The following is a 24,640-nucleotide window of genomic DNA, read 5'->3' on the forward strand; positions in this document are numbered from 1 at the left end:
GGCTACGGTACACCTGCCTGCATTTGCCCCTAGCAGCTCAAAGGGAAGAGTGTTTTTAAAGGCACTGATGTTCCTTAATGGCCCACTCACTATTTAAAGCAGTGCTTTAAGAACTCAAAGCAGAAATTCTCAAGCTTCCCAATGCTGCGACCCTTTAATACAGGGTTGTGGTGACTCCCAACCATTAAATGATTTTTATTGCTACTTCATACCTATAATTGTGCTGCTGTTGTGAACTGTAGTATTTTTGGAGCTTAGAGGGTTGCCACAGGAGTCGTGGTTTAGAACTACCAACGTAAAGGCCGTACCTCCCAATGATGCACTGGTGGTGAGCACAGTCAGTGAGTTAAAATGGAGGGTATAAAGTACAACCAGCTGCCTGAACAGGAGAGACACATTTGGCCTTGACCAGGTTTTAATAAGGTTTTACTCTAGAAGGGTCAGACCTTGGGAACTGAAGCATCATGCATTCCTTCATCTAAGAGAAATGTTTCTCTAACATGAAAATGGCTCCTTCTTTTGCAGAAAACCTAGAAAAACAAACAAAAAGTTGACCAGACATTGCCAGTTCCTAGATGCCCTGGGCCCTGTGTGCCCCAGCTGGAAACCTCGAATGCCTCTCTTACCACTGCTTGTCACAGTTGTCTTGCTGACAGTTCTTTGCCAGCCCCCTAGATGCTATTTGGGGCAGGGCCTATAGTCTGAGCCAGCTACTTGCTTAAAAAAAAATAACCAAGTTGACTGAGTGAAGTTTACATAGAATAAAATAACCAAACTGCACATGCGTGCTAGTGGGTCTGTCATATCTGAAAGCCTATGTTACCACACGTGAGATGGAGACTTTTTGGCACCCTGTAAAGATCCTCATAGTTTCCCCACACCTGTTCTACATACTACCCTAAAAAGACTTCAAAATGGATTCAGTCCTGTGGGGTGTTGAGCTGTCCCCCAAAGCAGCTCCTTTTCTTGAGAGCCAAAATGCCAGTTAGAACTTTGCTTTTGATGTTCAGGTGTGACTTAGAACCAGTGTTCTCTGCCATCCCCTCATGATGCCTCTTACATGACTCAAGGTAAGCAGAGAGCATCATTTTGTCTCCTTGGAGGATGGGCAGTGGCCTGGGACCTAGCCCTTTGAAAGGCCCCCAGTCTCAGCACGAGTCTTTTGCCATCCCTTTCAAAATATATGGCACATTCATGACATCATTTTGGGTCTAGTCAACATTAAGTCCTATTTAAAATTTTATTATAAGAACAGGAAAATGGATACAACCTGTTAAATCTACCATCTAGAGACACCTAAACTTGACAACTGCTCTTTAGTCCTTCCAGTTGTCCCCAGATCAACAGATGCTAGTTTGTAATCTTAAAAAAGGGTATATTGCCCACACACCATTTCTACATCCTATCCAGCTTTTTACCAACACGCTGCACCAATAATGTTGCTTGTGAGCTTAATGTCCTTAGGTTAATATAGATTCATGAAGTAAATATTTGTGAATTTTCATGCTACATAAGTATTTTCACATGCATTAACCTAACCTGGACTTTTGTTCTTTTCCATGGCTTCTAAGCTATCAAAGCTTTATATAAATATTGCTGAAATGACTGTCCTTCCATGTCCGTCTTGTGGGATACTCTTTTCTTGGGATATTGGAATTTCCATGTTATAAACATTTAAGTGATAAACTCTTAGTCTGTGTAGCCTTTCCAAGACCATGGCAGTTCAACAGCCTCAGCTGCAAGCCAGCAGACAATTCTCAACATGTCTCCAGCTGCAAGTCCCCGTTTCCCTCCTTACTCTTCTGGAAAGGTTTCTCACTGTGCTGTTGTTCATTGGCTTGCCTTTGGTGACTCCCAAGGTTGATATTCTTGCTTCTGCTTATCGGGTTGGCTGTAACACATTTGTAAAGAGCCTGCATGTTCTTGCCCTTCAGTAATCTATCCCCATTCTGGTAGAAGAGTTCCTGTGTGCCTATTAATAAACTATAAGTTAACAGTAAAATAAAAAACACTTGGGAATTTTCTTTTTTCTTTTTTTTTTTTTTTTTTTTTTTTGGTTTTTTTGAGACAGGGTTTCTCTGTGTAGCCCTGGCTGNCCTGGAACTCACTCTGTAGACCAGGCTAGCCTCGAACTCAGAAATTCACCTGCCTCTGCCTCCCAAGTGCTGGGATTAAAGGTGAGTGCCACCACTGCCCAGCAAGGGAATTTTCTTTTTAAGTAGCTTTATTCTGTAGTTTCCACTTTATGCAACACGTCTAGGACAGGTGTTGCTGGGGCCTCCCACTTTCAGGATGAGCAGTCCCTGAAGACCGTCTGAGCTGACACTGGCCTCTCTTTCCATTCCCAGGGTATCAGTGCCGGAGACTTGGGCCAAGTTTACAGATGACAATGTTCTCCGCTCCCAGAGTGAGAGGGCAGCTTCTGCTAAGCTAAGAGAGGAAACCGAGAACCTCCTGATTGTGATAGCCAATGAGATGTGGAATCAGTTCAACAAAGTGAACATGGCTTTCACCAATCGCATTGCCGAGACTGTCGATGCTAAGAACAAGATTCACATTCACTTAACGAAGGTGAAGGAGGTGCTCACCCTGCCTAAGAGCGATACCCAGGGATGGGGGATGGGAGTGGGGGGGTGGGGGGACAGGAGGCAAAGAGTTTACTTGGCCCAGGCAAGGCCCCTGTCTCCACCTCCAGGATTGGAAAAGTGAACTAAAAAGGTGGGTTAATTGTGAGTTCCCCATCACTGACATGAACAAGACAGGGTACTCTGAGCCCACAAATCTCTCACCACCCCCAGAAAAGTGCCATAAGTCACCTGGTCTCCTGGCCATCCAGACTGAGGAAAATGAAAAGCAATAGAAAGTCTGCGGTTTATTTCTGTCTGTAGCCAGGTGTCAAAATGAAATGAGAGCTCACTGGTATTTGGAACACAAAGAACACACTATGTAGGGAAAGGCTCTTAGTAGCCAATGGAAACAAAAATATTATGATAAAGCTTAATGAACCGCTGTATATAACTCAGAAGGCAATTTAGTAGAACATATGGTCGGGGAAGCAGGAGTTGGGGTCAACCATTTCAGACCCCTTTTCTGGACCAAATACAGGAAGCAAAAAGGTAGTGTTGATTGTTCCTGAGTTTGTGAAGTAGTCTGTGCTGCTGAGTATAGGGGTTTCAAACAACAACTTAATGAAAGGTTGATGCAGAAGCCACATTTCAAGATAAACAAGAGCTGCTGCCTCTACTTCTAAGTACTATGGAAAGTGTTCCTCATCACTTGTAACTTCTTTTTTTCCTTCTGTAAAATTATATATATATATATATATATATATATATATATATATATATATGAATTTTTTTATCTGCATGAATGTCTGTGCACCATGTGCATGCAGTGCTCATGGAGGCCAGAAGAGGGCGCCAGGTCCTCCTAGAAAAGGAGTTACAGATAATTGTGAGCTGCCACAGGGATGCCAGGAATTGAGCCAGGGTCCTCTGGAAAATCAGCCAGTGCTGTTTGTTGACTGCTGAGCCCTCGCCCTGGCCTGTCTTTTCCTGTTTAAAGGCCTGGTGCTGTTGCTCTAAGGTAGTATTTCATAATGGAGGGTGCCATGTTCCCCGCCAGGCAGCCACAGTTCACCTTTTCTTCTCACGATATCCAACTTGTGCTGTAAACAATAGCGGAGCCATGCAGTGTACTACATTGTACAGGGCAGAGAAAAGTATACCAAGAGTTTTAACTCTCCGGCAGCAGGTGATAACAGTACGAGGTCATGCACTGGGATTGCCCATGACAAAAGCAGAAAGCATGTTCAGGGATCAGAAGGAGAAACAAATGTTGCAGGGGTAAGCCCTGAACATAGTCCAGGAGGCAGAAATTAAGAGGCTGGGTTTAGGTCCATAAGGAAGCTGGTGAGACTGGCATGATGGTGTGCCCTAGGAGAGACACTTGGGAAGTGGGGTGGAGCCACACTGTCGAAGTTGCTGGGATGGCAGATGGGGGTCAGGGAAGTAGAGCTCCATCCTGAAAGTCCCTAGGAAGGTGTCATGACAGAGTCCCTTTGTTCACTGGTAGTGGTTTGTGTGTCTCTGTGTTGTTGTTGTTGTTTTAACCACTGTGTTAGTTTGCCAAGCCTTTTGCCACGTAGAGTGCTCACTGTCTGAGAGGCTAGAAGTCGGAGCTTGAGATGCCACAGGTTGCTTGCCTCTGAGGCCTCCTTCCTTGTACTCCATGGCAGCCTCCTGTCTCCATGTATCTGTGTTACCTCCTCTCTGTGTATAGCTATGTCTGTATAAGTCAGGGTTTTATACACACACACACACACACACACACAACCAATATGGTTTACAGGCTGTGGTCTAGCTAGTCTACTAGCAGAAGGTTCAAGTATCCAGTCATTGTTCAATTCCTAAGGCTGGGTGTGTCAGTTGGTTTCCAGAATCCTGAAGAAGTGGGCTTTAATGCCAGTGGAGGAACCGACTTGCTAGAGAGTGTGAGGGCAAGCAGCCAAAGAGAGGGTCATCTTCCTCCTTCCATGCTTTTTATAAAGGCTGCCAGAGGAAGGTGTGGCCCAGATTAAAGGTGGATCTTCCCACCTCAAAGATCTGAATTAGAAGTGGATTTTCCCACTTCAAATAATGTACTGAAGAGAAAAAAAAAATTCCCTCGCAGGTGTGCCCCGCCGTTTGAGATTAATTTGAAAACCGAAAATAGCCATCAGTGTCCAGGATTCCTCCATTTGTAAGACTTGGACCCATTCTCTTGACTTCATTTTATCTTGACCTCTGTAGAAACCCTATCTCCAAATATAGTCACATTCTGGGACCCAAGGGTTGAGACTTCAAGAAATGAACTTGGGGGTGGGGGGAAGGACACACAGTTCAACTCAATGTAGGTGCATTCCAAGTTCCACTCAGGCATGTTGTAGACACAGGGATGTCACATTGATCCTGCTGTCTCATGTCCTGGAGAGACAATACACATACACACGGACACGCAGGTGCAACTCCCCCTCGCCCCCTTGTTGGGAAGGCACAGAAGGATCCACTTGGAATCAGAGAGATGAATGTTTAGCAGAAGGAAGCATCTTCTCTTCTGGTGAGAAGGAGACATGACCATTTTTGACAGGTTGCTCAAAGCTTAGAAGAGAGGTCAAAGCCCGAGTGGCAGGCTTAGGAGTGCTGGGATCACACAGGCATTAAATGAGAGTGGTTTTGCAAGGTCTCTGCAGCAGCAGAGTTTCCAAGGATAAAGCTTTGGCAGTGGGGAAAGGGGCAGATAGAAAGCTGACCAAGGGAGCAGGTGAGGCACGATTTCAAGGAGAGGGAAAGATCCAGGAGGCCTTGATGTTGGCCCTGAGAGGCATTTTCATGCGAGCAGTGAGTGCTAAAGACAGAATCCAGGAACCTCTGTGATGTATGCTGGGTAGGTGGGAGGCTGAGGGAACAGGCACAGGGAACTTGGGAGGGCTTGGAGAGACCCTCACTGGGATTAGATGGGAGAGTGGCAGAAAACACATGGAGTTTGGAAAATGTGCTGGTGCTGCCTGGGCTGTCTCCAGGCCATAAGGAAAGGAGTCACAACCAAAGGGCCCAAATCGGGAGGACTTGGAACTGTGGAGGCACAGAGAGCAAGGTTGGAGATGTGGCAGGTGTTCTGAACACAAGGAAAGAAGACTGTGGAAGGTGCAAGGTTCTCAGTGAAGCCTGAGATCCAGGAGGCGCATAGGTAGGAGTATCACGGTTGCTGAGGGAACCGCAACAAGATGTCGGCAGTTGCTTTTCATTGCCACAGATCCTGCAGGAGATCTTCCAGACTGAAATGACCATAGAATCCATCAAAAAGGCCATCAAGGAAAAGTCTGCCTTCCTGAAGGTGGCGCAGACCCGGCTGGATGAGAGAACGAGGAGGCCAAACGTAGAGCTGTGCAGGGATATGGCTCAGTTACGGTAAGAGTGTGCGGGGTGGGGGGTGTGGTAGGAGTTGGGGTGGGGGATGGTCAGAAGGGGAGGGCGGGCGTGCGGGCTGGGGTGGGGCTTCCAGGATACAGCTGGGCTCTAATTCAGGATGTTTTCCGATGATGGCAAGAATTGGTAAGAAGTCTTCTTTAAAAGTGTTAAAAAGGGGAAGGGGGGGAGGTTAATGGGTTCAGTTTGGGAAGATGGAGAAAGTCTTAATAGGAGTGGTAGTGAAGGTTGCCTGGTGGCGCGAATGTGTTTGAACTGATCACTCCAGGCGGCTGAAATGGTAAGCTTGGTGCCGTGCATGTGGCGCCGTATATTTGTGAGACACTGAACCGATACCAGTACAATCACATGCCGTTAGCCTCAATTGAGTCGAAGCATTTGCAGCGGGGTTTGGGTTTCCGAGCATTTGGAGTCCTTGTTTCCTAGAACATCTTCCTTGGTGCAGACATTCTGTGGTTTCCCAGTGGAGAGGAGGGCAGGGACTCATCAGAGGAGAGACTGGACACATTGCCATGCTAACGGCCCCTCTGAACTCGGTTGCTGATTGTGGTGTCTTTTGCCCTCGATACCTGCTCTTGCCATAAACGCTGTCCATTCCCATGGCTCTTAGCTTTCAGTGTAGAACTTGTTAGATACATGAGATAGCCAACATGTTTTAAAATAGACTTTGTACTGGATGCCTGCTGATTTTGCGCGGTTGCAGGCTATCAATGTCCTGTACGAGTTTAAAGCAGGCAAAACTGAACTTTAGTGGTCAATGGGTTAGGTGTACTAAACACATTTTACATTTCCAGCTTACCATGGGTTCCTTAGTACATGCCCCATCCTAAGGTCAGACAGCAGCTATACACAAAGGACCTTCCCAGATTAGCTGTGTATCAACTAGTGTAGCACCTTCCAGGCTCCTGATACACAGACTGTTCACCCAGGATGTCCCCTCTTCAGAATGAGCTCTTTCCACACCCTTGGATATTTGGAATAAGTTGCCCTCTGCTCCAGAGGCAAGATAGCTGAAGTGTGTCTCTTGCTGCAGGAAAGCAGTTGTTAGGATTAGATGGTGAGTTGCTGAGGGTGAGTGTGTCCGCTCACACGTGGGAGCAGGGGGTTGCCCATTTTGTGCATTTGTGGAGGCCAGAGGCTGCTAGTGTGTCTCCTAGTCTCTCTTCCTTCCTTCCTTTCTTTCTTTTTTTTTTTTTTTTTGAGTGCTCTTCTAGGATCAGGAGACTTCAGGGGACATGCACTGGCCATTTCCGGCAAGCTGCTAGACAGGGAGTCCTAGAGATGCCCCTGTCTCTACCTCCCAGCACCAGGGTTATAGGAGTGCACAGCCACACTNTTTTTTTTTTTTTTTTTTTTTTTTTTTTTTGCTTTTTGAGATGAGGTTGCTCACTGAGGCTGGAGCTGGCCATTTCCGGCAAGCTGCTAGACAGGGAGTCCTAGAGATGCCCCTGTCTCTACCTCCCAGCACCAGGGTTATAGGAGTGCACAGCCACACTCAGCTCTTTTCATGGTTCCAGGGATCAGAAATCAAATCTCCGTGTTTGTGCACCAAGTCCTTCACCCGCTGAGCCCGACCTTCTCCCCAGCCCTCTTTAGGCAAATATTATTAGAAGAAGCTGAGCTGAAGTCTCAGGGTTCAAAACAATTTCTGCAGAGTCATCAAAAATGAGGTGGAGGAAATTCTTCAGACTGCAGTTAGATGCACACGGGGTGTTAGGTTTGCTTTGGGTGCTAGGATTGGAACCTGGGGCCTTGGGGATGCTGTATGTCCCATCCTGGAGGCACACTCCAGCCCATACACTTCTTCTTCCAAGTGTGCATGCCTGTGTGCATGTGCGTGTATGCCTGTGTGCATGTGTGTGTATGCCTGTGTGTGAGACCTGTGTATGTTTTTGCCTGTTGTGGTTGTGTATGCGTGTGGGTATGATGTCTGCAATCATCCTGAATCGTTCTACCTCATTCAATGAGGCGAGGTCTCTCAATCAAACCCAGAGCTGGCTGGTGAGCTGAGCGAGTTGCTCTGAGGAACACACCCCAACCCATCCCCATCCCCCAGCCTTCTGCTTTCCCAGACTGGAATTACAGGCTACCTTCTATGCCTCCTACCTGGCTTTTACATTACTACTTGGCTATCTATTCTTTGCTCATTGCACTTTTAGGGCAAATATTTCAACCACCGTAATGTGGTTTTGAGTGACGACTTAATGTGAATCTGGAGTCACCAAGCACGGAGGCCTCCCCCACACCTTGAGAGGCTCAGTGAGACACCCCCCCCCCTTTTTAGAATGCTTTTTTCCCAGCTAAAGACCACTGGCATTTTCTCTTGTTTCCCTGTTTGTCCTCTAATGCGCCTGCTTCCTCTGCTTCCACACTGGCTCTAGGACAGAACCTGCTTTTGTCCCTTGTTAGGATATCCCTGCCAATGGTATTATTTGGAGAAAAACATGTTTTCTTTTTGTTTCTTTCAAAATTGATCACTATGAAAGCAACCTTTGGTCTGTCTAGATTGAGAAAGATCATAAACTCAGGCTGGGAGTTTGGGGGATGGAGAAAAATTGCAGTTTTCATTTCAAGACTTAATTTCATTTAAAATATTCTAAGCCGGCTCTTTCAAAAGCAGTTCGAAGCCTTTTTGGCATCGTTGGTAGAAATCCAGAGAAGGCTCTGCTTGACTTAAATCTTGATTCTAACACAAATAAACTATAGCAGACGTATTTGTATTTGAATGTAAAATGGTTTTCAAGTCTGTAATTAAGAAAAAAAACCAGCCTGGACCACCTTCAGTAAAATAGTTTTCCAAAATCAGCCAAGACCATGGAAAGTGGAAGTGACGTGTGTCTTTGATTGTGATGTGGGTTTCTGATGGCTGCCATTGCAGGGGAGGGATGCTCCTCTGCTGTGTACACAGAGCTTCAGGTAAATGAACTCTCTGAGGTTGCTTCCTCCAGGTCTTCCGTGTCTTGTTTTGGCATTGATTCTTTGGTATTGTCAGTTTCTCTCCGGGAGTTTCCGAGACTAGCATTTGCCTACAGGGAGGAAGGACACATTAGGGTTCAGGATTCCTTCTGAAGCCAGGCAAGACTGGGAGAGGAGAAGCAGGTCCTGGGGGCAGGGTGTGATAAACAGCATCCAGTGTAAGCCCCACCCCCAGCCCTCTCCAGCAGCCCTGAAGAGCTGGTGAAGTTTTTATATGCTAGGATCTTAAATAGACACAAACAAAACAGAAACTTTCTTTTTAACCCAATTTGCTGTAAAGAGCAAAATGAATCATTTCAGAAGATTTCTCAGACTTTGTGACACTGGAAGGGAGAACCGCAAGGTCTTTAACATGAGATGTTACCATGTTTCTGTGGTCTGAGCTGATGTGGCCCTTTTTTCTGCTGCAGGAGGGTGGGAGAGATGGAGCCCAGGTTGTTAAGCACACTAGGCAAGCAAGCCCTCCACCAGAGTTCCACCCCTAGTGATTGGTTTTCCTGAGCTAGGTTAACTGTGTATCTAAGGCCGGCCTTGAACTCAGGATCCCTTTGCCTCTGCCTCCCTGGGGCTGGACAGCATGCCAGCAGGTGGGCACCCTTTACTGGGGTCTTCCATGTCTAAGACTGGATGGAGTTTAGTGTGTAAGTGGGCTCCTCCATTTCCTGTTGATTGTCTTGGGTCTGAGTCTTATTCTTAGTGCATCCTGTAGATTTAGAACTTCTTGCAGCTCCCTGAACCCTAGCGCTGCCGCCTGCACCTAGAATGCAGAAGTTGATCCTCATCCCACGCATACCTCTGTCTTGTCTATAAGCCGCGGGGCAATTTTACAGGATGTAAGTGCTGTTCCTGCTGAATGATGCTGCTTCCTTGTTGTCTATAGGGAAGATATTCCTAAATGCCCTTGGCTTGTTGGCACGCGTAACCGTAGTATTGAGCAACAAACTAGTCTCAAGAAGTACCTCTTTCTCTAGTGTTGGAGGTTGGCCTTCATTAAAGAGCTCAAGAGACAGAAAAGTTACCCTGGGTGAGGAGATAGCAAAGGAATCCCCTGAGGTCAGAGACTATGGGAGTTCACTGGAGGGCTGGTCTGCAGAGGAGTGAGGAACGGATGGGGGTAGGGCTGAGAAGGGTGGGGGAAGTAGGAGAGGAGGGGGTGTTTGCAAGGCAAGATGGCTAGTTTTTATGACCGGAGGCTGTGAGGTCTGGGGGAGGGGGTAAAGTCAGTCAGAAGTTAATCCAGCACCCAAAAGGATGAGGTTAGCATTACCTGAGATGGGGCACACAGGTGACACAGGGTGCTGAGGTCATCTCTCTCAGGTCCCTCCTCTGCCAGCCTCAGAGCCTGGGGCTAACCCAATGGATGCATCTGGGAGGGGAAACTCAGAAGCCGACTGGGGGTGGGATTTCCCTTAGGGAGCTGTGAGATCATCTTCATTTGTCATGGAGATGTGTGTGTGTGTGTGTCTTTGTGGAATCTTATCCAGATGCCTTCTGGTAACTCCTCTTAAAAAGTCTAAGAGAGCATGGTTAGAGGGTGCATCACATAAGTACAAAACAAACTATGTTTATTGCCCTTAGTAATGTAAGAAAAAAAAAAGTCTAAGAGAGTTAGAAACAAAAATCTCCTAATTGCAGCTCCCTGATTGGGGGGTGGGGTGGGGAGGTAATATTAGTTCTAGGACACCCTCAGAGATGTCAAAATTCACAGGCACTCAGGTCCTGTATATTAAATGGTATAGTATTTGCTATGAGCACTTCCTTCTATATGCATGAAATCATTTGTATATTAGCATAACCCAACGTAATTAGTACTAAAATAAGCAGCTGCTGTACTGTGCTGTTTAGGGACTCAGGGCAAAAAGTGGGTGTGTATGCTGAGTAAGAAGCAAAGAATCCCAGGCCGCTGGCTCCTACGGCCTTTCTCCTCCTCCTGTGATTTATCTGAGCCATAGATGTAGAGGGTACATTACAGGTGCACTTTTAGGTAGGTTGTGGGTCTCTGTGGTGCTCCTCACCTGGATGGTTAGTGGAGCCAGCTATGTAATGTATACACGAATATGCTCTAGGATGGTAAACTTCATAGTATGTGTATTGTACTAGGACTAAAAAAAGTACTTGGCATTAAAAATTACTTGTTTATTTGCTATTGACATTCAGCTGGGCCAGCATCCTGTGTATTGTCTGTGGGGATTACAAGGAAGAAAGACAGAGAGATGGGTCATCTCAAAGGAGCCCTGTGTCCCGAGGCCACCCTCTTGGGTCTCTGCTTCTATTGTCTCATTGCAAGGAATAGAGAGGGTGGGGACAGGAAATGGGACCCCGTTTCTTAGGACGCCACCCAGACTCTGTATTTCCTTCCCCGCTTCCAGGACAGCCTTATAGAGCTTATAAACACATGTGGGCTGTGTGCCCATGGACAGGACATCCCATCAATCCTCTGGGCGCAGGTTCCTCATCTGTGGAACAAGGACACTGGGCTCGATGACCCCTGGTGGTCCTTCTCCAGCTGCCAAGTCCTGTGAAGCTACACAGTTACACTGTGTTCTGGTGTTAATGTGGTTTGGACACATGTCTGTCATGGTGAAACCTTTTTCCCTCTAGGGATGCCTCAATTCAATCCTTACTTGGTCATAGGAACTGTTCAATTCAAAACCGTTTCTGATATGCAGTTTGAAGAAAATACATTTCCATTTCTGTACCACCCGTGATGCACATCCATCAGGATCCCTTAGGGTGGTGTCAAGATTTCCCTTGGATATCCAAATCCACAAACATGAAATCCCTTATGATTCAGAATTTGCATATAAACCCATTGATATCCTTCTGTGTACTTTTCATTCATGGAGAGATTATTTGTAATGGCTATGCAATGTAAATCCTGGTTGTTACATTGTATAGTTTAGGGAACAAAAAGATAACATATGTGTTTAGCATGAATACGTTTTTGACAAATAGTTTGAATCTGTGACTTACTGAGTGTACATGCAGAGCCCCAGATACAGAGGGCTGACTGTAATCAAAGTTACGTTTTCAACTGAGTGGGATCCAAGCAGAGTGTTTAGAAATGGCTGCTGGGTATCCTCTGATGTCTCCATTTGCTCATAGGAGAGTGGACATGTGTCTGGGTTTGTGTAGGGATGTAAGAGTAAGCTGTTTGACCTGGCATGACACTCAGAGTGGGACTCACATGGAGAGCAGTCCCTAAAACCAACGACTGCCTTTTTATAACCTATGCCAGGTTTTACCCTTGAGTGCCCCAGGGGCGTATCCTGGGGGATACTATTGGTCAAATCAGTGGGTAATTGCTCTTGGGAAGAGCCATGGTCTAAATATAAACATGGTAGAAGAAATCCCAAAGGGGAAGAAAGAAGCTGGCCCAGTAAACACTGAACTCTTATGTGCAGCAAAACACAAACAAAATGAGAAGGCAAACAGTTACTTAGGGACAATGGTTTCTCCAAGCAGACAGGAAAAAAAAAATGCATGGCTGCTATTTCCAGAAGCTTGTCTAATAGTTATGTTTATTTATGCAAATGTTGATAAGTAGCAGTGCTCTGGCAGGGAGATGAGCAAAGACTGAGGCAGCTTAGAGACCAAATGCAAAAGACACACAGGCCTTTAGGGAAGGTCTATAAACAGTACAAACCCGGAAGCCCGAGACAGACCTGAATTGTGTCAGTGAGGCGGAGCTGCTCCAGTTTGTGAAGACGCTGTCATTTACTTTTTGTCCTCGGGACTAATTTTCATCAGTACATCTGAAAAAGCATCTGTGACCGTTTCAGAGTCACAGCGAACACAACGAGTGTCATGTACTGTCATCTTTATGTCGTGTCAAGGTTTGGTAAATTACAATGTTCTGACTTGAGATCTGGGAGGTTTTTTTTTTTTTTTTTTTTTTTTACCTAGGGTCTCGGTGGGACATTATAACTCGAGGAATGTCCCTAACTGAGATATGGTAGGAGGTTGGGTAGAATTCTATATATTAAAGGCTCTTTTCTCAACCCTAAAAAGGTCATTTTCAAGACTAAAGTAAAAAGTATAAAGTCCCACCTAAGTTAAGAGGTTTTCCCCTCACATTTGCTTTTTAATGAAATACCAGTGTTTATGATTTTTCTTCTTTTAAAATATTGTAAGTAGCATCACACATTCATGTGTGTCCACATGAATATGTATGTCAGTATGTGGATGTGTGTGTGTGTGTGTGTGTGTGGTGTGTATAAGTGAGTGGAATTTTAGTGTTATCTCAGGAATATGTTTAGATTATTTTTTGGGTTATAGACTATAATGGGGTTGACAATAGGGGATGATTCTGGTAATTCTGGAAGCATGCATAGATATATGCATCCCTTGATATAAAAAGTACTTTTGACATGTCCCTTAAATCAGCTGGGGACAGACTGCCTGAGTGTGCCCGTCCACCTAACCATGCGCTCCCTCCTGCAGCCTTGTTAACGAGGTCTATGAGGTGGACGAAACCATCCAGACTCTGCAGCAGCGCCTGAGGGATTCGGAGGACACCTTGCAGTCCTTGGCCCATACCAAAGCCACCCTGGAGCATGACTTGGCTGTGAAAGCCAACACTCTGTACATCGACCAGGAAAAATGCATGAGCATGCGCAATAGCTACCCCAACACCCTCCGGCTGGTGGGCTACTGCTAGGGACCCTGGAAAAAGTAGTTCTCAAACTCCTAAAAAATGGTAGAAAGAAAACAGTACCTTAGCATCTAAATGAGTGTTAATATAGTCACTATTAAAGAGTTGTGTTGACAGAAACACCGTGACCTTGTCATGGATGGCCTTTCATTTGTGCCTAAACCTTAATTCTCTGTTTTCTGGGTTCTGGAATAGAAATAAGGAAATGTAGTCGATCTATTCAAGAAAGTAAATATGGGAGTCGAAGGATTCTCATCACTCCATAAGTAATATGGATGAGCTGAAAATGAAGACCATTTTATCCTTGTGGTGGTGACCAGATCCTGAGTCATAATGCTGTAAGCAACCCTGAATGTTCCCTAAAGACCTGTGTGTGAAAGTCTTCACCACCCAATGGGACATGGTGGGACATTTGGTATGTGGAACGAGGTAGAGCGCCTTGGAGCACGAGAAGCACAGGGGAGAACCTTAGCCTTTGAAACTGATGGCAGGATGCTAACCTCCTCCCATATCTTTTCCTTCTTGCCCATGAATTCTTGGGCATTCCTCAACATTGCCACACACTCTGAAATGGGAAGCAACAGCAGAGAGGGGCTTCTTCTTGTTTCTCACATTCTCCTCTTTCTCTTGGTGTCTCTCTCTGAATCTCAATATGCTTACCCTGCTTTGTCATTGCCCACTAACTCCAGAATTCATGTCTCTCCCTCCTTCTGGTCTTCCTGTCTTAGTCCATGCCCTTTCTCCTTAGAATATTGGTTAGTCAATGTCACAAAACATCGTTAGATGCCTGAAGGGTAGATGTACAGATGATAAGCTTGTACATTTGGCTATTTTTGTTCCCCAAGATATCATTTTAGAATCAAATTATAGGTTTTGTCTTATTATCCAACAGTTAAAAGTTCAACAGAATGTCGTAATTTTATGAGTTTTACAAGTCTAAACTTACACATCTTTTATTTGTTATGTGTTTTGGGGGAATCTTTCTTTTTCCATGAAATATATATATATATATGAATAAAGACATAACACTTACACTCACAGGAAAGAGAGAAGTCCTTTTCACTTTGGTGAATATTCCTGGCATTACAAGAATGTGACGGGAAGAAAAAAAATGTAGTTCAGACAGAAAAGGCCCAGTTTTCTTATTTTGGTAAACTGTGGGCAAGGCAAGATTCTGTAAATAAACATCTGGGGTTTAGTCTGAAGCATGGCGGCGACTTCATGACAGTAACTGCAGCAGTGCTGAATTCTACAGGCAGCCCAGGCTCAAGCTCTGTTCTCATGTCTAAGAATTTCAGGGCTGGAGTAGCTACAGCACCCGATCTGGCTCTCTCTGTTTAAACTGTCTTTAATATGATGTGAGTCTGGAAGGATCACTGGGCTGCCAAAGGCATCCATTTACCCAGGCAGCATTCAATTTTAGAAATGTGTGTAATTGCCTGTAAATAGCCAAGCTGCCTATAATTTTAGTAATTTCTACTTATGTCTCTGGAGAATGTTATAAACACCACTCAACCTGGCACTTCTGCTTCCTAAGTTCATGCTTTAAATAGGTGCACAGTGGGGACTGAGTTTAAGTCAGATTGTTTGTTTGCTTGTTTGTTGGCAGTAAGAACTAGGATCGACTCCTTACCCGTGCGTACAGGCTAACCTGGAGCAGTGGAACTGTGCTGTTTATCCTGTGGCAGGAGACTTTCAGCTTCCCTTCTCCTAGCCTTAGCCCTTAATGGTTCCTAGCATGGCCGTATGTACCACAGCCTCTGACTGTGCAGGCTAACCACCCTTGCCTAGTGCTGATGGTGGATTCAGAAACCTAGCCTGTCAATTATTCATTCACTCACAGGGAAGAGAGAGAGAGCTTAAGTTTGTCACCAGAGACTACAAATTGACTTCACTTTGGCACTCAGCTCTGGCCCACTGGCAGTAATTATGCACGGTGTTGAATTGAGAAAGCTCTGGAGGTCATGTAAGAACTCAGACCCTTACGAATCTAGAGGTCCAGATGAGAGTGCCATCTGCATGGGGTCCCAGACAGTGGAATGTCCACAGTCACCCCACTTCTCCAAATGGCTTAGAATTCTTCCTTAGCTCGGGTTCTGATATATGATGGGTGGGTGGCTTGTCCCCCTGGGACCTTGCTATTTGATAATTTTGCTAGGAAACTCTTCCTTCTGCCCATGTTTTTAAAAAGATGTATTCATTACACTTATATGAGTACACTGTAGCTGTTTTTCAGACACACCAGAAGAGGGCATCAGATCCCATTATAGATGGTTGTGAGCCACCATGTGGTTGCTGGAAATTGAACTCAGGACCTCTGTAAGAGCCTCTTAACTGCTGAGCCATCTATCCAGCCCCTGCCCAATTTTTTTTAAAGGAAAAAAGTCCTTTAACTACATCATCATGATAACCCTGCCCCCAAATCCATTCAGATGGCATAGTGGTTTAGCAGGGAGGAGCCTAGTGGGGACCAACAACTCTTCACTCATCTCAAGACATCCCTGCCCTATGTGAATAGACTCAGATCTGTAAGAAAACTTTTTTTTTTCAAACATTTCCCATTTCTGTAATGCAAAGGCCAATTTTACAGTGATATATCTTTGTAAAGGTTCTGGTCACTTCTGGTCATTCAGACATAGGATATCTTTTTGACTTCTGCAAAATGAGGCCCTCCTTGTCAGAGAACCTGCTTTCTAAATAAACCTAATACTTTCTTTTTTAAAACCTCCATCAATTAATTAATTTATTTACCTTACAGCCTGATCACAGCCCCCTTCCTCTCCTCCCAGTCCCACCCTTGCAGGCCCTCCCAGCAGAACTGATGGGGCAGAGTAAGTTGCCATAGACATATGTCGACTTCAGGAGCCTGCAAACAAACAGAAGTTCAAAAGGAATATTTTCCTGGAGCTCTGGTAAGACTGAAAAGCCCCAAACTTCTGAACTGGTAAGGTATTGAGTTTGAAAACAATAAAAGAAAAAAAAATAAACTGATTATTTAAAAGATCGTAGGAAGAAATATTTACTTTAAAAATAAAATGGTAAAGTCTCTGAAGAAAGGAGGGAGTAAGAAAATATAGTTTAAAAGGAACATATTTTCTATGTTAAAAATGGGGGGGGGGGGAAGCAATGGCACAATGCATCAGAATCCTAGCTAGTTTTCAATAACAACTCCCAGTTTTATCTATCCTTTTAAAGAGACGTATATAACAAAACAGGCTTAGATAAGGAGAGGGACAGAGGAGCCAGAAGAGGAAGCTCACCATGAGGCAGGATGGACTATGAGAAGGATACATGGCCAAGAGAAGCTCGTCCTGAGGGTGCAAATGGAGCCAAGTAAGGCTCAGTTGGCAAGCTATGGGGCAGTTATTTGGTTATTAACTTCCTAGCTGGGTTAGAATAGCTCAGAACCTGCTCAGCCCAGTGCCAGCAGCTTGTAAATAAAATACCAGGTGTCGCTGTCTTTTATTCAGGAGCTAAGGGGCAAAGAATAGGGCAGGAACTCCCCATAAAATAACATCAACATTTGCCACCCAATGTGGGACTGGCGCTGTCTCTGACTGGGTTGTAAACTTTTGTATCCCTTTCCCATAGCTGGCCTGCCTTGTCTGGCCTCAGTAGGAGAGGATGCTCTTAGTCCTGTTGTGAGTTGAGAAACCTAAGTACTTTCTAATATGAAAAATCTGTTTCTGAGAAATATCTATTTACTCATTACCAGCCAGATGTCCTCATTTCCTGACCCCAACACATTCCATGGGCTATGCAAAGACAGAGTCTCAAAACTTAAAGAAGAGGAGCAAGGTTTAGCTTTCAAGACCCAAGAGCATCAATGTTATGTAACTCCTCAGTGGGGTAGGAAAGCTTTCTTGTTCCCTAAGGTGAAGGTTGAAGATGTTAGTCAAGTTCTTGAGGGAAAACAGTTGTCCTTGCAGAGTCTCCCACCTCGACGATGAGCTGACTTTGGTCACTTGATTCACCATGCAACAGAAGTAAGACAGTTCTGGGTCTGGACCGGACCCTTGAGAAAGCCTGGGAACTTGTGGTTTTGGTGACTTAGTAACACTTGAGAGCTCTGGGGCCACTGTGATGTGCTTGGAAACCCAAGCAGTCACATAGAAAAGCTCACATGAAGGACACTTCCATCCACGGCCAGCACCCCCCAGGTGAGTTCTCAGCTCAAGTAGAATCATCAGAGATCTTTGTCATCTTTCAGTACCACACCTGAGGCCATGTAATGCTAAAGATTCAGCTGTGAGTTTGTTATACCCAGAAGTAATGCTAGACCTCACACTATTACCCTGTTTCTAATTAACTCAGCCCCACATTCAAGCCTCTCCCAAGAGCATCCTAATGAGTGAAACCCGACACATCATAGGAAATACTATAAGCCTCTGAGACTTTATAATACAATACAACAACTTTTCATGAAGTTGAAGAAGCAACTAAAGGTGATCAAACTGCATCATGTTTCTGGAATCATGAAAGGTGACACCTACCAGTAGACTGGATTTATCCGGCCGACCAAGGGTTTCAGACTTGCTTTTAGAAGAGAGAACAGAGAAACTTCTAAGGAGTGAAAGCAGTGGTTATATAGGATGTTCCTGGCCTTATTGTTCAGAAAGGGAGCCATGGATGGAGACAGGCTAGTAAAGCAGGAGACAGCACACTGCTTTCTGTCTCGCTATGACTCACACGCCCCACCCAAGGGTGTTGCCACTCTATAAAGGAACGTCTGGTAGAAGCGATGCTGTTCCTGGTCCTCGGAAGAAGAAACAGAGAAAGTTACCCACTGGGCGTGTGCCATGGAGCTACACTGAAGATGGCAGTTTGATAGATTTCTGGCCAACTTAAGTGAGGTGTTTTAACAAAAGACAAATGACTGGTTTTGTTCATAGGGACGAATTGGAGCATGAGTCAGACTAGGTAGATATCCCAGTATTTATAGAGATTAGTCCCAGGGCTTTCTGCAGACACCAGTTCATGGAAGCTCAAGGCCCTTTTCTGAAATGACATCACATTTGCACATAACCTGTGGGAAGCCACATATGCCATTATGTGCAGTAGAGTTTTTTGCCGAGTCACTGCCTGGCCCGAGGCATGCAAATGAGGTACTGAAAGCATAACCAATCGGGTGTAGACACACCTCTCCTAGGCCTATATAAGCAGCGCCAGTTCTGGGGCTTGGGGTCTTTTCACCTCTGCAATCAAGCTCTCCCAATAAACATGTGCAGAAGAATCCTGTTGTGGTGTCTTTCTTGCTGGTGAGTCAGGCACTCACAATAACCCATGTGTCTCCTTCCATATACTATCATCTTTTTTTAGGTACGATGCCTAGCACAATGGAAAGACTATGTAAACAGCGCTATACTGTTTTGTTTGGGGACTGAAGACAAGAGAATCTGCATGTTTAGTGCACGGCAATTTGTAAATATTTTCAGTCCATGGTTTGTTGATCTCACAGATGAAGGACGTACAAACACAGGATGCAGGCAGTATCTGTAAAATATAATTTTTTAGGTAAGAAGACCTACTTTTTTACAGTGCAGGAAAGAGGTAACCACAGAAAGCTTACTTTACCAGACCTGTGTCTGTGTAACACAAGTAGAAAATAAATTTGTGCATTTTTAAGCACCTGACTCTTTTGGGCTGTTTGTTATTGCATCTGAACTGACTAACACAGCAGTCTCTCTCTCTCTCTCTCTCTCTCTCTCTCTCTCTCTCTCTCTCTCTCACACACACACACACACACACACACACACACACACAAGAGCTGAGTGTAGGTACTGAATGGTGAATTATATTTTTACACTGTGACTTTTGAACTCTGCTTCCCCAGATTTAGGCTGTAGTGGTGACTAAACGATTGAGCCTGTGCCCACTAGAGATCTGGGACTCCAAACTTAGAATGCCTACCAGCAGACCCAGGAGACATAAGTAGAACTATTTAACTTCCCTACTGTACTGAAAACAGTCAGGAAGAAATAACAGTGGATGAAGACCAGCGTTTGAGCTGGGGAAATGTAGAGTACTGGGGAGCAGTGAGCAGGCTAGGAATAATGGAAGTGTTTACCTATACTGAGAGAGGTCACAGTTATTGCCGGGTGGAGATGTGTCACTGTGCAGCTGGGACAGCTGTACCCTGCTCTCGAGGTTATTTAAGCTCTAGAGAGAGTCAGGAGGCTTGAGGGGAGATGGGAGGGCAAGACTGGACTGCTGCTGTGAACATTTCAAGTGCTTATTTGTACAAAGCAATGAGAGCAGAACAGTGGGGTGGAGGGATCCAGTTTAGACTTGCTGCTTCAGTTTCTTACATCCATACTTCAAATTGTACCACTTATGGCCAAATTGGGCCTGAGAAGTAATGTACCCATTGACAAAGGTAATAAGATGTAGTCTTAATTCATGAAACCAGCGAAATGGTGCAGTAGTTAACAGTAGGTGAACTAAACTTATAAAAATAACCTTTAAAGTATTTGATTCTTAGAAGTCAAGAAATATGACCTAACCCGTAGCACCATGCATATCCATCACATCAGCAGGTACAGCTTCATAGTGTTGTTGACTCTACATATAAAGACAAAAGAGGCTTGACACTCTATAATACAAATTTTGAGGTGGCAATAGAATGCAGGGACCAATGGGCTGTAGTCCTGGGCTATCCATGGTGCTTGAAGGGCTCTGGGTAAGTCACAAGGCAATGATGTTGAAGTGATTGTCTTAGTTAGGGTTTTACTACTGTGAGCAGACACCATGACCAAGGCAAGTCATATAAAGGACAGCATTTAATTGATGCTGGCTTACATGTTCAGAGGTTCAGTCCATTATCATCAAGGCAGGAACATGGCAGCATCCAGGCAAGCATGGTGCAGGAGGAGCTGAGAGTTCTACATCTTCATCTGAAGGCAGCTAGCAGAATACTGACTTCTAGGCAGCTAGATTGAGGGTCTTATAGCCCACACTCACAATGACACACCTACTTCAACAAGGCCACACCTCCTAATAGTGCCACACCCTAGGCCAAACATATACAAACCATCACACAGTGATCCCGGGGGGTGGTATGGGGGTGGGCAAAATGATCTTTCTATGATTGTACAGACATATCCATGGTGAGAGGATAGTTGGGGATAAATAACTACCCGACAAAGATTTGAACAGTAGACTGATGCTCCTGACACACTGACAATGAAAATGGAAAATATACTTAGTCATCACAGCAGCCCACTGGTTGTTAACTACACCAGTCCTCAAAGGCCAGTAGCAACAAGCTCAGGAGAGCCAGTTCATGATGGGTGTTTATCAGTCAGCTGCTCAGTTTTAACTTTTAAATATGCTTACCTTAGGGTTTCATTGCTGTGAGGGGATACCATGACCAAGACAACTCTGATAAAGGAAATCATTTAATTGAGGTCAGGCTTACAGTTTCAGAGGTTCAGTCCATTATCATCATGGCAGGAAGCATGGCAGCATGCAGGCAGACATGGTGCTGGAGGAGCCAAGAGTTCTACACCTTGTTCCACAGGCAGCAGAAGGGGGTTGTTTTCCACAGGCAGCCTGGAGGAGACTCTGATTCTACCCCGAGCTGAGCCTGAGCACAGGAGGCCTCAAAGCCAACCTACATAGTGATGTACTTCCTGCAGCAAGGCCACACCTCCTAATAGTGCCACTTCCTATGTCCAAGCATTCAAACATGTGAATATATGGGGGCCAAACCTATTCTAACCACCACAGTGCTAAAACGTTTTGGTACATCTTCAATGTTAAATATATAATATAAGTACATTTGGTTTTTATAAACCCAAGATATTAATTGAGTTTTAAATTTTATGGTCAAGCTAATGAATTAGGGAACTTACATTCTGTATTGTAGTGTTATTTAAAGATACAAGATAGCATAAAACCATGCTTTCCTTTAAAAATAAACCAATCAAATTATACAACAGAATAAATGTGAATGTTCAAAATTACCTTGAAGAACAATTTTTAATAAAATAAATGACTTCTGCAATGGTCTTAGATGAAATTTATATTTAGTGGATACAGGACTACAAAGTTAAGGAAAATAGGCTGGAAGACAATGTCACAAGAAGTTCAAAGGCTTCAAAGCTTAGGAGATAGTGTGCTGGGATTTTTACTTCAGTCTTGTGTGCTTTTAACTTTCTAGAGTATCCAGATAATAATGATGAAAATTAAATTTACAAAAAGTTTAGGCCAATTAAAGATAAAGCTAAGTTACAAACACACAAGCAATGTTGTAGTAGAGCCTCAGTTCTCTCTCCACTCTCACCCCATCACAGGATATCTTTCCTCAGAGTTAATTACTGTTACTAATGGCGAGACATTCTTACTGTGAAAACTATTTTAGCACCAATGAGATGGCTCTGAGAGTAAAGGTGCTTGCTGTCAAGCCCGATGACCTGAGTTCAATCCCAAGGCCTGCATTGGAGGAAAGAGAGAAACCACAGAAACCATTTTCTGTCCTTTGACCTCCACAATTACTTGCAGCATGTATATACCTGTATCTATACATCCAACCTCTCCTAAATCACACACACACACACACACACACACACAAGAGGAAAAGAAAAGAGAAGGAATGAAGGGACAGAGACACAAAGAGACAGAGGCACAGATAGACAAAGACAGAGAGAATTTTAAAGCCCAATTTATGACTTATTTTTGTCCACCTTATGTCTCCAAAGCAGAGATTAAAAACAAGTAGGACTTAGAGAAAGATGCTAATCATTAATAAAGATCCCTTAAAGTGCACACGCTTGTTACATCCAGTGAACAGAGGAGAGCATCATGCTGAAACCCACAGGTCTCATCTCCCTGAGTGGCTGAGGTCATGGGTGGAAGGGACCTGCACAGGGAGCTGGGGTGTGCTGCTCTCCAAGGTCAACTTGCTCTCACTGTGTAATTCTCTGAGGATGCATTGTATGGAAAACTGTGTTTCAGCCATTCACTTTCTTTTAATCAATGCATTTTGATTGGCTATGCTCTAAATACTAGTGCAGCATTAGACCCGGAAGAAGATAGCACAGTAGAATGAACCCTGCTCTCCCAGAGCTTGCAGTCAGTAGAGTTGACTGGCATCAGTCAGACAGACTTGGGAAGAGCTAGGTTAACTATGAGAATGTGTAAGAGACAGTGAGTCTTGGAATAAGCTCTTGAAGTTGTCATTTAAAAGATTATCTGAAAGGCAGAAAGTCAATATGAAACGTGGCAGTACGTGGCCTCCTTACACCTGAGGGTGTTTTAGGTAAACACAGTCTTAAAGGATGTGTCATTTATACAGCTGGGCTCAGGAGTCAGATAAGCATGATTCCTGTACAGGTGAGCAGGACCCTGTACTCACAAAGAGCATGCCTGGTTTAAATTCTCTCTTGTCACATGTCTAGTGGGTTTTGAGCAAAGAAACCCAATTTTTTTTGTATACTCCTCTCAATTATAGCTGGTCCTGAACATAGGAGCTTGATCTTGGCATAAATCTAAACTCCTTAAAGACCACTGGTATGATTTGTTGTTTGTTTGTTTGTTTTTTAAGAGTTGATATTTTTAGTTGTGTGTAGGTGTGTGTCTACATGTGGATATGTGCTTGTGAGCACAGGTGCCCAACAAGGCTGGAGGCCAGAGGCATCACGTCTTCTGAAGTTAGACTCACAGACTGTTCTCAGCTGCCTGATGTGTGTGCTGGGAACCAAACTTGGCTCCTCTTGTAAAGCAACCAGTGCCCTTAACTGCTGAGCCATCTCTCCAGCCTTACCCACAGAAGATGTTTCTGTTCCTCTCAAGGAACATGGAGTGTGTCTACCAAGGTCCAATCCAGCCAAAAGGCTTATAATGAATAACATGATGGTCCTATTTAGAAGATGACACTGGAAAATTAGGGAAGGGGTCGATATTCAACTAATAAAGCAGCCGTTCTCAACCTGTGGGTTGTGACCCTGGGGGCTAAATGACCCTTCCTTTCACAGTGGTTGCATAAAACCACCTGAAAACACAGATAATATGATTCGTAACCGTAGCAAAATTATGTAGTAGTAATGAAAATCGTTTTATGGTTGGGGTTCACCACAACATGAACTGTACTTAAGGGCTGCAGCATTAGGAAGGCTGAGAACCACTGTAATAAAGTAACTTGATTGGAACAAACTGTACTGTTTTTTTGAGCTCAATACCACTCCATTTTTTTTCCTTTTCAACTCAGAGATTTGAAAGCCACCCCTTCAATCTTAAACCTCAAGATAGCTTTTGGGGATGGCTTCCTATCTTTAACATTAGAGGTTCCTGTGTCAAAGTGGCTACCTTTTCATGGCAAATTTCCCCTCTTCTTTTCTATCATCCACGGGCCCGGCTGACTGCAGGGAGATGCTCAGCTTCAGTTATCTGTCTGTATCTCAGTAATCTAATTTTACAGGCACACTGGAGCACATCCCAGAGGGCCTCGGCTGTCTCCTCCACTTACTTTAGTCATATCTCTATTGTCTGCGAGATACGACTTCTGTTCTGTGCATTTCCCATAAGCATCCAATGATGTCATTGGCAGCTGCATCGCCCTTCTGGTGGTGTTCCTGTCTGCTGGCGCTCTCCATCAGTTTTCTGCAGTGGGAGTAATGCTCTGTATCTTTTCTGCCAAGAATGGTAGCCACCAGCTTCGAGTAGCTATTGACAAACCAGGGTTCCATGTGGAAGTTTAAGGTACCAAAGCCCAGACGATCAGAACACTTGTTGAAGGTCCTGGCGCCCAAATAGGGCAGTTCCTACATGACCCCAAACTGACTGCTTCCTGGTACATTTTTTTCCCTCTGTACAATGAATAGGATTCATACAATGCTTTATTTGTGGATGTTTTATAGACTATCAAGTAATTATAGTAAATATTTGGATGACCCAAAGAGATCAAATTACTCAATTGGGTCACAAGTAGATGGCCATTAAGGAAAAGAGGAATACTCCCTCAACAGAGGAATGGATACAGAAATTATGGTACATTTACACAATGGAGTACTACTCAGCTATTAAAAAGAATGAATTTATGAAATTC

At 44.4% G+C, this 24,640-nt stretch overlaps 1 protein-coding gene across 2 annotated transcripts in view; it reads left to right on the plus strand.

Moving 5' to 3' along the window:
- Tekt3 (tektin 3) overlaps positions 1 to 13,720 on the plus strand; it is a 36,929-nt gene extending 23,209 nt beyond the window's left edge. Inside the window, exons 6-8 of one of the 2 annotated variants that reach the window (XM_021177307.1) lie at positions 2,349 to 2,571; positions 5,794 to 5,948; positions 13,386 to 13,720. In XM_021177307.1, the coding sequence (XP_021032966.1) occupies positions 2,349 to 2,571; positions 5,794 to 5,948; positions 13,386 to 13,602 (595 nt within the window). In that variant the 3' untranslated portion in view covers positions 13,603 to 13,720. The remainder of the gene's footprint in view (positions 1 to 2,348; positions 2,572 to 5,793; positions 5,949 to 13,385) is intronic. The other variant, XM_021177308.1, reaches the window with a different exon arrangement.
- The last annotated feature ends 10,920 nt before the right edge of the window (positions 13,721 to 24,640 follow it).

This window comes from Mus caroli, chromosome 11, assembly GCF_900094665.2.
Source record: "Mus caroli chromosome 11, CAROLI_EIJ_v1.1, whole genome shotgun sequence".
In the NCBI taxonomy this organism is placed as follows: Eukaryota; Metazoa; Chordata; class Mammalia; order Rodentia; family Muridae; genus Mus; species Mus caroli.